The 12688-nt window shown below is 46.6% G+C and overlaps 1 protein-coding gene across 1 annotated transcript; it reads left to right on the forward strand.

Moving 5' to 3' along the window:
* Positions 1-7440: 7440 nt before the first annotated feature.
* On the forward strand, positions 7441-8651 carry LIPT1 (lipoyltransferase 1; the record flags this gene model as incomplete). Its single annotated transcript, XM_084271079.1, has 1 exon — positions 7441-8651. The coding sequence occupies one exon, from the start codon at positions 7441-7443 to the stop codon at positions 8569-8571; it is 1131 nt and encodes a 376-aa protein (XP_084127205.1). The 3' UTR covers positions 8572-8651.
* Between the last annotated feature and the right edge of the window lie 4037 nt (positions 8652-12688).

A 12688-nucleotide genomic window follows, 5' to 3' on the forward strand; every position in this document is an offset into this window, starting at 1 on the left:
GTATAAATGTAACTGCAAATCCAGCATTTCAGCTCAACTGTTCTAGTCCAAAGGAGCATTTTGTACTATTTAGTAACAATAAACTTAATGTAGAAGGGCATCAGCTAAATGTTTTATCTTTAACTGCAGTCCAGGATTATGAAAAACAGTAACAGTTGAGTTACTCAGACGAGTGACTGAAAAAGGAAGAACGAAGCATGGGACACCTTTTCCCAGAACTGTCTTAACGAGGAACTTTTGAAAACAGAGACAGTTTGGCTGTACCTATGGGCTAAAGAATTAAGTATGCAGTTATACTAATTGCAAACAAAGAACAGGCTTTCTCCCATCTGACTGATACTACTACTAAATCACATAATTTCATGTGCATACAATGGAATTTTCCATCACCCTATCATATCAAAAGAATTTTTTCGTTAAAAACACGGTCTTTCCAACTGCAAGCATGATTTTAATGCCTGAACCATTCTATACCTGAAAATATGCCAAAGCAGCCAGAACCTACTTCTCCTTCATCCCAACAAACATACATTAAAGCTGAGATGAAAGCTTGAAATTCAGCCCAAAATGGTTCCCTGTACTATTAGCAAACCACACTAAAGTTATCACTGCACAATATTAATTCTAGTAATACCTTTGCTTTCTCAAGCTCTTTATCAGCAATATTCAATTCTTCCAGCTGATGAGATAGTTTGCCAATTACAGCAAGTTGTTTACACAGGTGGTGATTTTTACAGACTACTCTATTCACTTGGCTTCCCACCACTTGCTTCTTCTCAAGCAGTTGTGTACGTTGCTTTAGCTCACAGTTTATCCTCTTCAGATCTTCAATCTATGAGGACAAAGAAATAGAAAGTACTTTACCTCATCATCAAGGATTTGTAGAGAGTATTTAATAACACCTAATTTACGCTTCACAAAACCAAACAACACCCCCCAAAAACATTCACAAATGAAGCATATGCACACTACTAGCACAATTTAAAACAAATTTTGAAGGGGTCTGGACAATGGAGAATCCGATCCTTAATGCTTCTGATAAAAACTATCTGAAGTTGTGCTGCCACTAGTTATTCTCCCACAGTACGTTGAGAGGAAATGTCTCTCCAGGCCAGGTCACAAGTTTCCAAAAGTTACTCATTGTAGTTTTTCAGATCTTAGGAATGCCCTTCAGTCATCCTCTTTGAGTTGGGCCCATATGCTTTCACACATACTTTACAAAGGCCAACAGAAACATAGCCTATCAATGCTTAATTCACCATTTGATCAATATAAGAGTGATTTCCCTGAAACACTGTTGTAGTTTTAGAAAAATGTTATATGGCCTTTTTGTAAGAAATCAGAAGTTGCAAACTATTTTGGCCCTATCAACTTACTGTAACTTCTCAGTCTGTGGGAACATTACTGCCTCATACATATTTTTAATTTTTGGAGTCCTCAGATTTCTAAAATGCCACCTAATCAAGGTATGGATACAGCAGGAACTCTGCTGCTCGCACAGGCCGATCCTGTACCGCAAGAGGAATCAGTATCACTGCACACACTGCATTCTGTGAGGCTCACTTCGTTCACAAGCTATCTGTGTCTTCAGTACTTCGCTGGGCATCGCAGACTCAAATTTACAGACAGACTACAAAGGATTTGCTCACTCGCAATGCTGCTTCTCCTCAACTTACGAAAGACAACTTGCTGACAAGCATGGTAACGCTTACATTTCCTAAAACAGCCGTTATTGATGCATGCTACGCAGCGGCAGAATGTAATTGAGGCATTTCACCACCACCCTCTCTCCCTAAACTGCAGTAAAGCACCCCCGGCGCAGCTGGGATGGAACTGCACACTACGGCCACTCGAAGCTTCAGGCCGCACCCAAGGCACTTGCAGCAGGCTCCGCAGTACGCCCAACCAAATTCAGAGTTAGCTGTGAGCTTTTTGGAGCGATTACATCCCCCAAACGGGATTTGAGTTTCAAGTATTCCGGGAGTTACTCATTTAAGATGTTCTTTTCCTCCTTGATCTGCACGGCATACGCGGCAGCAACACCCGAAAAGCCCGCACCACTTGCGCCCTGCATGGCCGCCCTCCACAACCCTCGCCTCACCCCACACCTCCCGGCGCAGCCAGGCGGAGGGTCGAGGGGAGTCCAGCCGGTCTCTACCTTAGGACGACTCCCCGCTCTCCCCCTCCGACTCATGGCAGCCGCCGGGGCCAGGTGAGGCACCTGCCGCCGCCCGCCCCACGCACTCACCAGCCGCCGAGCCCGCTCCCCGCCCCGGCCCAACAGGGAGCTTCCCGCGGCCCAACGGCTGCCGCCCTCCGCGTTCCCCCGGCGCCTGGCAACTGCCGGCGGGCTGCCGCGCCCTCCCAACCGACCCTCTCAGCCTGCCAAGCGGGGCTGGCGGCGGCCAGAGGGAGGTACAGCCGTGCGCTGCTTCGCCCACCTGCACGCCCATCCCCGAAGGCTATCTCCTCGGCTTCGGCGCCAGCAGACATCTTGCCTCCCCGCGGGCACCCAGCTAAGGCGGGAGGTGGTTCATCTTCCCTGAGGTAGCTGCGTGAAAGCCTGGCCTATCCTGGATGGCTGTGAGGAGCCATAGAAGCAGAGAGGTCCCTGGAGGAAAAGGACCTGGGGGTGTTAGTGGACAGCTGGCTGAACATGAGCCAGCAGTGTGCCCAGGTGGCCATAAAGGCCTCAGGCATCCTGGCCTGCCTCAGGAATTGTGTGGCCAGCAGCAGTAGGGAAGTGATTGTTCCGTTGTACTTGGCTCTGGTGAGGCTGCACCTTTAATTCTGTGTCCAGTTTTGGGCCCCTCACCATAAAAAGGATGTTGAGCTGCTGGAGCATGTCCAGATGAGGACAATGAAGCATCTGCAGCACAGGTCCTGTGAGGAGCAGCCAACAGAATTGGAGCTTTTTAGTCTTAAGAAAAGGAGGCTGAGGGGAGACCTTATTGCTCTCTGCAGCTCTCTGCAAAGAGGGTATAGAGAGGTGCAGGTCAGGCTCTTCTCTGAGGCAACAAGACAAGGAAATGGTTTCAAATTGTACCAGGGGAGACTTAGGTTAGATATCAGGAAGAATTTCTTTACTGAAAGAAGCATTGGAACAGGCTGCCCAGGGAAGTGGTGGAGTCACCATCCCTGGGGGTATTTAAAAGACATGTAGATGCTGTGCTTGCAGACATGGTCTACAGGTGGACTAGGCAGGGTTAGGCTGTGACTGGACTTGCTCTTAAAGGTCTCTTGCAACCTAAGTGATTCCACGATTCTAACTCCCAATTCCAATCTCCCTCAAAGGAAAAGCAACCCATAACCATTACATTCTCACAACGTTGCCCTTCCAGCTGAGGCTGTCCCACCTCTCTGGGCTGGGAGTCCTGCTGGGCAGAGGCCAAGCAGCTGCCATGGACTTGCCAACTTCTGGCACAGCACCAGCACAACAACTTAGCCAAGTAGCTCTCTGCATGCAACAAGCCTGTAGTCTCTGTACTTTAATTCTCTTTAATCTTGCTTTCAAAGATGATCAGAACGCCTGTTGTCCTTACAGGGTTATATAATTGAAATGCCAGAGGCAAAACCAAATGAGAGGTTAGAAATAATCTTAAAAAAAAAAGAATGATTAAATAAACCATGATGCACTGTAAAATCTTGTACAAAATTATCAGTAAAACCCTTTTCCCATTAATTCTGATATAAATATTTATAAGCACTGCCTTCATAGAAATTTTAATTATTTCTCTACTTGGTTTCATCTTGGGAGGATTTTGAATGACTCTTATCTATTAAAAATAAACTTCCAGATATCTGGTTTATGGTTTATAGTCATATAGTTACTCAACAAGCATTACTGGAGTCAAGAAGAGGTGCTTATATTTCTTTTTTATGTACAAGTTATATTTAGTGACCAGTTCTCCTTTTGAATATCTTTTTTGTTTGGGGTTGAAGTAAGCCAAGCCTCAAGTGACATAATGCTGTCTCCCAACCTCAACAGGTAAAGACTACTTATTTCTTCAAGCAACAGTTCAATAATTCATAGTTATTTGGGTATGGAGACAGGGAGGTGGGTGAATATCAGAGATCAGTATACTCTGATGTAGGCAATACCACTTCCCATTGTTGTCCTGAGGGTGGTTTTTGTTCACTTTAAAGCACCCTTAACATTTAATTCCAACCTCCCTGAGCCCATCTACACACACCCCATAGGCCTCACCCAATTAATCCAAAAGCCTCAAAGACAGACAGGAAGAGGCAGCATGGACAATGTTCACAGGTCAGAAGATGTCAAAGACAAAGGCAAACAGCTGTGCCTTGTCAGTCCAGCTCCAGGAGAGAAGATAGGTATTCTAAAACCCATGACATTTCTACCTGTCCACCTAGTATTTTTAGCAAATCCTGGTTCTAATTAAAAGAACAGAACCACATTGGTCAGGCCGATAGTTTTCAAGCTTGAAAAAACAAGAGAGTAATAGCTCAGAGTATGTTTTTACTGACACCCCGTGGCAAAATGACACATTGCAAGTTTCCAAGAGCTAAATGCCAAAATGGGAACAAATGTTCCAGTATTTTTGTTTTTCCATAACACCGGAAGCCCCACAAGATGCATTTAACTTCTGCATTCTGCCAGCCACCTCAAGAGTTGATTTCCCAATATTTGGAACACTAAACACACACATTTTTATGGACAAATTCCATGTGCTTTTTATCTTATGTATTACAGACTTCAGTGAATAGTTATTACCAGTCTAATTTAGGAATAAACTGCTTAAAAGAATTACCAACTTTTTCTTTAAATGCAGCAATACAGCATGCCAAGTGCTGGGGCACACACCATGTCAGGCTCCTTTTTACTCTCTTTCTCCCACTAATCACCACCAACACCTGTGACTCACCCTGCTAGGCCGGCATATTTCTTCTTAGAGTCTGGTAAGGAACTGACTTGCTTCTAATGAACCAGTTCTTCAGTAGGAAACGACCGCACATTCACATCTTCAACTTCCAAAGCCTTTGACCCTTTAGCCACCTCTTTTCTCCTTCACCTTCCAGGGAATATAGCTACTTCAGTACTGTTTCTTCAATCAGAAGGTAAATGCAATTCAGGCTCCATCACAAACATTTTTCTTTATTGTTAAAGCAAACATATGAACAACTCACACCCAAATCACCTCCTCAAATACTTTCACTGGTGCACCCGAATGAGGACATCAACTTGGTGTTTCTTCCTAAGGCACCTGTTCCTAGAACTGGAAAGAATAAAAAAGATACCTGTAACCATTCCTCTTGAAGGGGAATTATCACAACCCACAGTCCCACCCTTTTCCTCTACAGATCCTCCTTGTCTTGGGACTCCAACAGTGAGTAGGGATGAGAAATAACGCATCTGTGCCCTGGTTTCAGACAGGGCAGAATTAATTTTCACCAGCCATCCTCTAACTCCATACAGCAGCCTTCCACTTACGACATTTTCCTACAACACAACAGGACCCACCAGTGAAGAGGATTAATTTTTCCCCAGTTTCTCACAGCTTGTTACACTGGGAGCTCCAAAAAGCACCGCCGTGGCTCAGCCCCACTCGAGCACCGCCCGCTCACTCCTCCAGCATCTCCAGCGGAGGCTGTTGCGGGGTGGGACGGAGAAAGGCACGATAGCAACAGCGCTGGGAATACACGGCTGACACAGAGACCCACCCCCACAGGCCCCTCAGCACTTACCGAGCTGCGGCTGGAACGGCACCCCTCAGACAACCCGGCCCGGCCCGCCTTTATGGGGGCGTGACGTCACGTGCTGTGAAAGCCAGCCCGGGCCGGCTCGGCTCACTTGTGCTGGCTGCCCGAGAGAACCAACCCCGTCCTAGCCAGAACCAGGTATCAACCTGCCCATACAGACACTGCCATGGATAAAAACTTCAGCTGCAAGAGTCGAGCGTTGGGCCGCAGCAGGAATCTGGTTAGAGACAGCAAGCTCTTGAAGAAGGGTTACTGCTGAGGTCTGACAGGCTTCAGCAATGGCTTAAATCAATGCAAATCCTTTGACAATCTGTGCATGCACTTTAATGATCTTTCATTATCTCCGTCCATTTCCAGCTTGCTAACAAATCATGCTGTCAACGTTCAGCTTCTCGATCGTCATGAATGCCAGGGACAGTTTCCATGGATGTGAAAAGTCTGCGTTATCTTGTTCGGTCTCCCTTCAAGCTCAGGAAAGCTGCTGCCAGCTGCGGCGAGGGCTGTGGCACAGCTGGCTCAGTGACTCAGCCATTAATTATACCTGTTGTGCACCTGCCACTTGCCGGCATGATCCCACACCTCAGTTACCGTGCTGGGAGAGGCGGGAAACCTGCCGACCTGCTGCTCTCTGTAATACCACTTAACTGATCTCTTACCACAGGAGATTTGAGGTTGATTTCCACCAGGCTGCACATTGCACATCAGCCGCCCGTTCCCTCTGCCACTCACCTTCCCCCAGCCGCAGCGCGTCCGGGCTGCGGCGTGACAAGCCTTCCCCACGCTCACCGCCCCAGGGCGCCGCGCACCCCTCAGCTCTCACCCGATCCGCCAGAGCTGCCTGCGGCCCTTCCGCCACCAGCAGGGCGCCAACCACCCCGGCTCGCCCACCTTCGCCCCAGGCGGCAGGCCCGCGTACGGCGCGGCAGGCCCGCCCCGCCCCCAGCACCTCTAACCCCGGGAACCGGAAGGTGTTTCGAAGCGGGCTCGGGGGCCGCCGCCTCGCCCCTCCACGCCGTGAGTACTGGCTCGCGGCCCGCGCAGGGGTCGGCTGTTGAGGGGGTCGGGAGGCGGCGGCGGGTAAGGGTGCTCATCCCTCCGGTGCAGCCCCGCGGGGGGACGGGGCCTGCTGCCGCACGGCGAGGGGTGACCGCCGTGGCGTGGGGAGCACCTGCGCCGAGAGAGGAATTCTGCCCGGCACGGCAGAGGCTCCGGTAACCCCGCGGCGCTGCCTCGTTATTCCGCCGGGCGCTGCAGGCTCCAGGGCAGCAAGACAGCGCCTGGCCGGCTCGTCACTCACCCAGCGAGCCCGGGAACTTGTTGCGCCTGTTTTGTCTTAGCAGACAGGTGGAAAAAGAAACCCCTCCAAACCCGGGCTGCTAAAGGCTCGGCAGAAGTGTATCGGCAGGACTGCAGCGGGCGAGGGAGAAATCCAACGTTCAGTTCTGTTTCTTTAGCCTTTTAAGCGCCGTGAGGAGAGGCTGCTCTGCCAACGCCAGCTCTTACGTTAAGCACGCGTCACGGTTGGAACGGCGTCCCGAGAGCTTCGAGAGGCGAGACATGCTTTGTAAGTCACACCGGTTCGGGAGCGTTGCTGCTTTGGGGAGAGCATGGTTGCGTCATGACTGCCACTAGCGTTTCGTGTCTGTCACGAGAGCAGGTTCTGGGCTTGCCCCATTCAGCTTTACCAGATCGAGCATTCCCTCCGTCTGCTGTCCAGTTATGAAAAACATGGTACTCCGGTCATCACTGAAGAACTGCCTTCAGCTAGCCTGCATCCTCAGGACTCCAAAAGCTGGCTTCAGAAGCACAGCTAGCGGGGGCCTCATTATCCAGTCTGTTTCTAATGATGTGTACCAAAATCTGGCTGTAGAAGACTGGATCCATGACCACATGAATTTAGAGAACCAACAAGTCCTTTTCCTTTGGAGAAATTCTCCTGCTGTGGTAATAGGGAGACATCAGAATCCCTGGCAGGAGTGCAACCTCAGGCTAATGAGGCAAAAAAATATAAAACTAGCCAGGAGGAGAAGTGGAGGAGGGACGGTTTACCATGACTTGGGCAATATCAATTTGACTTTCTTTACAAACAGAAAAAAATATGAACGAATGGAAAACCTGAAGCTAGTTGTGAAGGCACTGAGAGCCCTGCGCCCCCAGTTAGATGTACATGTCACCGACAGATATGACATCTTGCTAGATAGGCAATACAAAATCTCAGGTACAGCTGCAAAGCTGGGGAGGACAGTTGCATATCACCACTGTACCTTACTTTGTAACACAGATAAGCATGTTTTATCTTCTGTGCTGAAGAGTCCCTATAAAGGGCTAAAAAGCAATGCCACTCCAAGTGTACCTGCATCGGTGAAAAATCTCCTTGAAGAGGATCCTGGTTTAACTTGTGAGATGCTCCTGGATGCCATTGCTGAAGAGTATGCTACACAACACCAAATAGATCATCATATCACCTTAGTAAATCCAGCTGATGAGACTGTGCTTCCAGGAATTAATAATAAAGCTAAAGAGCTACAAACCTGGGAATGGGTTTACGGAAAGACACCGAAGTTCAGCGTTAGCACTTGTTTTAACGTGGTCTGTCAGGATTCCATTCTTGATGTTAAAGTAGACGTGGATGTAAAGCATGGAAGGATTGAAGCCTGTAACATTGACCTGCCGGAGCAGTGGCTGCCACCAGCACTGTGCAGTGAACTGGTGAGGAGCCTTACTGGCAGTAAGTTTTGCCCAAATGAGACCACAACACTAACAACAACATTGCTAAGACTGTGTCCACAAGACGATGAGTTGCACAGCAGGTGGAATCTGCTATGTAAGAATATGGTAACATTAATGTGACTTGCATTTTGAAAATGTGAGGCAATTTTCTGCTGCTTTTTAAGTTAATTTATTGAAAACAAAATTAAAACATCCATTTCTCCAGGCTGAATTTTTTTCTTACTAGTCATCAAAACTGTTTAATCTTGTGCTTTTGCTTGATATTACCTACCAGCAATTAGATTCCACACTGCCTGTGCCCGGGGTTCCCAAACTGTATGTAAGCCACTGCAATAAGCTGCAGCCCTGTATCGCTCCATCCTGATAGACACCATCGGTGCTCAAACCAGGGCTGTCAGTGGAGGCATCCCACACTGGCTCTGCAGCAGAGGAGGTACAGACTGCTGACACAGATGGGATGGGGTAGATGGAAAACTCGCTGTGCTGCTGCACTGGATCCCCCAGCCTGCTTCGCCCTCCTTGCAGGTAGTGCTCAAAGGCCGTGTTTCAGCCCCTGAGCTGTGTGAAAAGGCATATCCCCTGGGTTTCTGCTTCAGAGTCCTTTTGAAGAGTCCCTCCACTGTAGTAAGCTAAGCTTGCTGCTGTGAACTCAATCAGTCCAGCAGTTCCACGCTGGATTAGGGCTTTTGTATGTGCACATGCAAAGCCTGGATAGGGGGGTAAGGATTAGGAAGTTAAGTGAGGGGGTTTATGCAATGAGGGCAGGAGAGGGTAACTGGGCTGGAGGCCATATGTGCCTCCTTTGTACCTGCACTGCTTGACGCAAGACTGGGAGCTGCTGTGGCCACAGGTACCACTATCTGAGAGTGGGAATAATTCTGCATTAAGGAATACGTTTGCAAATACAGATGTAGGAGAAAAGGGTTCCTTAAGTTCCACTTAGGAGAAAATTTGCTAATGAAAGGCAATAGTGAACTGCAAACGACACGAAAATAATAGTATAAAATAGCATTGTGAAAGATGTTGCCAAATAAGCAGAATGCAATTTTGATCAGGTCAGAACAGAAGCAGTTTATTGTGACAGCTGTAGGATAGAACCCAGCACAGCAGTGACAGACTTTGCTGATGTGAACTCTGCCTGAACGAGGCAGTCAGAGAGTTTACATACCTTCATGTTGTATAACCCCTCCCAAACTGCCCCTGAATAGCAGAGTTAGTTACATTTGAAGTGGGATGTTTATCAAGCAAAAAGGCTATGCATTCACCCTGCCTAGGTGTGAGCACATCAAGGTAAATTCCATTCAGGGCACAATAAGTAGCACTGCCCAGTTTATGCAAGCCTCTTCCCAGAAGGTTAACTGAGAGCATGGTACCCAGAAATGAGGCAGATAGTTACAAAGGGCTTGTTACCAGATGACATTTCAGGGTTGTCCTGAAACAAAAAACATTTACTACTTCTGAAGATAAGGGAAGTGCTGGAAAATCAGAGGCACATAAAGTGGATTGAGAAACCCCAGAATCAATTAGGCAAGAAACAATCTTCTTGTTAATAGGGCAAGCTAAATAAGGACCAGTCTGGCCTAAGGAAAGTAAAGGAGCAATGATCTTTGTCCTTCAGGCTGTCCTAAGCATGTTTCTGAGGCTGTAGCATGCAGGAGGAGTTAGGTGGAAAGTTAGGATGACTGAATCCTACTGGACTTAAAAGACTTTATATTTAGGTCTGTAAGGACATAGACTTCCAGCATCCTTATTGTCCATACAGACAACTCTCAGCTGAAGCTCCAGTAGGAATTTCAAAAGGTCCCTTACCTTTCTGAGCAGCACCGATGGGGCTTCGGCAGGGATCAGTCTGCAGTCTCAGGTGAAACAGGACACAAGAATCCAAGTCACAGCACCAAATTCTGTCATGGAGTAACTGGAAAGCAATTTTGAGCAGGTGAAAACAGCAGCAGTTCATTGCTCAAGGAGAGAGCACAGAGCAGCAGAGACAGCCTCTGCTGGTAGGATCTCTGCTGAAGTCAGGTAGTTACAGATAAATGTACTTCTACATTATACAATTTGTTCTTCACCAAGCTGTCAAATAAGCATGATGTGGTAACAGCAGCAATTGAAATTCTTCAGATCAAGAGGATCTAGACATACTAGGAAACCCGAGGCAGGATATAATTTTATCAGTATTTCACTCTTGGTAATTAAATCATGCAAACAAACCCATTAACTACAATTTTTTGTTAACAAGTGAAGCCTGGAAAGAGCCACGAGGTGTTACTGTTACTTGCATGCTGGTTGAGCAGCACTGGGTAGGAAGTCACGCTGCAGAAGTGACCTACCTTCAGCCAAGGAGAGCAGTCGATGGTGGATCCGGCCCTCGGCCAGGACTGGCAGGACTGTAGGACTGAATGACACTCAGCTGACTCCAGCTGGGAAGGTGGCTTAAGCTCATGGCCACAGTCCTGGCTGCACAGGCCAGGCGATGACTGGATAACATAAGTACAAGTAGCAGAAGAGAAGACCATAGCCTGGTACAAGTAAAATGATTGTGGAACTGTATTCTTAGATTGCTCTGATACTATTTTTTTCTGTTCCTCTGTAGGAACACAGTGTTTCTACTGACAGCCAAAGGAACTATTTAGAGATAAAGGGTTTTGAGGTAAAAGTTGCAGGGCTGTGCCAACTGGCATGTCAAGGAAGGCTCAGTTGTAGGTATTTACAGATACTGTGTATCCATGAGATCTGGAAGAGAAGTTATAACCTTAATTACTGAACTGTAGTCTCATTTAAAAAGAGAATTTCTAGCAATGAACAAGGAAGAAAGGCAAGAGTTGTATTTGTAGAGGACATCACAGGTGCTTACTGCTTGCACAGAGGCATTCTGATTCAGAAAGCATAAAGATTTTTACTTTGATTTCCAATTAAGATTTAAAGTTGATCTAAAAGGTGGCTTTTTATTTTGCCCCATATGTTTGAAATTGCTGGAGCGGGTTAAAAGATACAGCAAGCTTTCCAAATGTGAAGTTTTGTATTTATAGTGAACTTTCTCCCAAATGTGGTTCATCTAGAAGGCATTACCCGGCTTCCTTGAATTACTCTATGTAGTGCAGGAAAGAATTCAAACAGATGACTAAAACTACAAACAATAAAAAATAACCTTTATTCCCATTAAAAATAATCATATATTATACACAACTCAGAAATCTAGTATCACAGCTGCAGTCCAGAGAGCTTCTACGGAATGTCTGGGGGAACTGACTGGTAGCACACAGCTTCTGTGGCACCTATGTTATTCTTTTTACTGATGTAACGCTGAAAAGCTGAGACATTGTTATGCAAAAGGAGAGGTGTTAGGTCATTGGCAAACTGTGACTCAGAGAACAAAGCAAGGACCAGCTCTGTTTTTCCTTGAGAGCTGTGAAATAGATTTGTTGTGTTAGAGGCAGGACTAAAAGAACTGTAGCATTAGGTGACAGGTGAAAGAATTGTAAAGCAAATAAAAAAAGATAATGGAATACACCAGCCATCAAGAGGAAGAAACATATGGCAGAGAAAAAGTTCTAGCAGTGAACATGGTACTAGAATATGGTGGCATGCTATATTACAAGAGCAGAAAACATAAGGCACCTGTCAGCCCTGAGGCTGAAAATATTTTGATGGGACCCACAAAAGAGGCCACCTGTTCTTCATGTCAGAATATACAACTGCTGTATTCTTGCTGACAATGACCAAGAACTCGTCTTAGGAGTAAAAAGCATCTCAGGTGATACATTCTGCTTTTCAGAAAACAAAAGGAAGACGTGATTTTGTCTTTTTTTTCCTATTAGCATGTTCCTTAAAATCACTTATTAACAAAGGTTTGAGGTATCCAGCTTCTGGAAGAATTTAAAAATAGCTTTTTTTTTTTTTTTAGGGGATGATCTTAGTCACAGAGAAATAGGTTACTACACTTCAGACTGCCATGACTAGCTGGAAGGACATCAAACTTGGGAATGAGGCAAAAAGATCAGGAGAGGCTTATACAACCTTTTCACACCTAATACAAAGGGTGAAAATACAGTGTAAGACCATGCATCATGGAATAGAAGATTTGGGAGTGCCAGGGAAGAGAATACAGCTGTTCGCATCCTTTCCAGCCCAAAATCCATCACACAGGGAGCCATAAGACAAACGAAAAATGTCTGTACACTAAACACTACAGTGTATGTATGGAACGGGCTTGGAAAAGTGGAATGTTAGACTTGGG

Source organism: Gallinula chloropus, assembly GCF_964237585.1.
Source record: "Gallinula chloropus genome assembly, chromosome: 1".
Lineage (NCBI taxonomy): Eukaryota > Metazoa > Chordata > Aves > Gruiformes > Rallidae > Gallinula > Gallinula chloropus.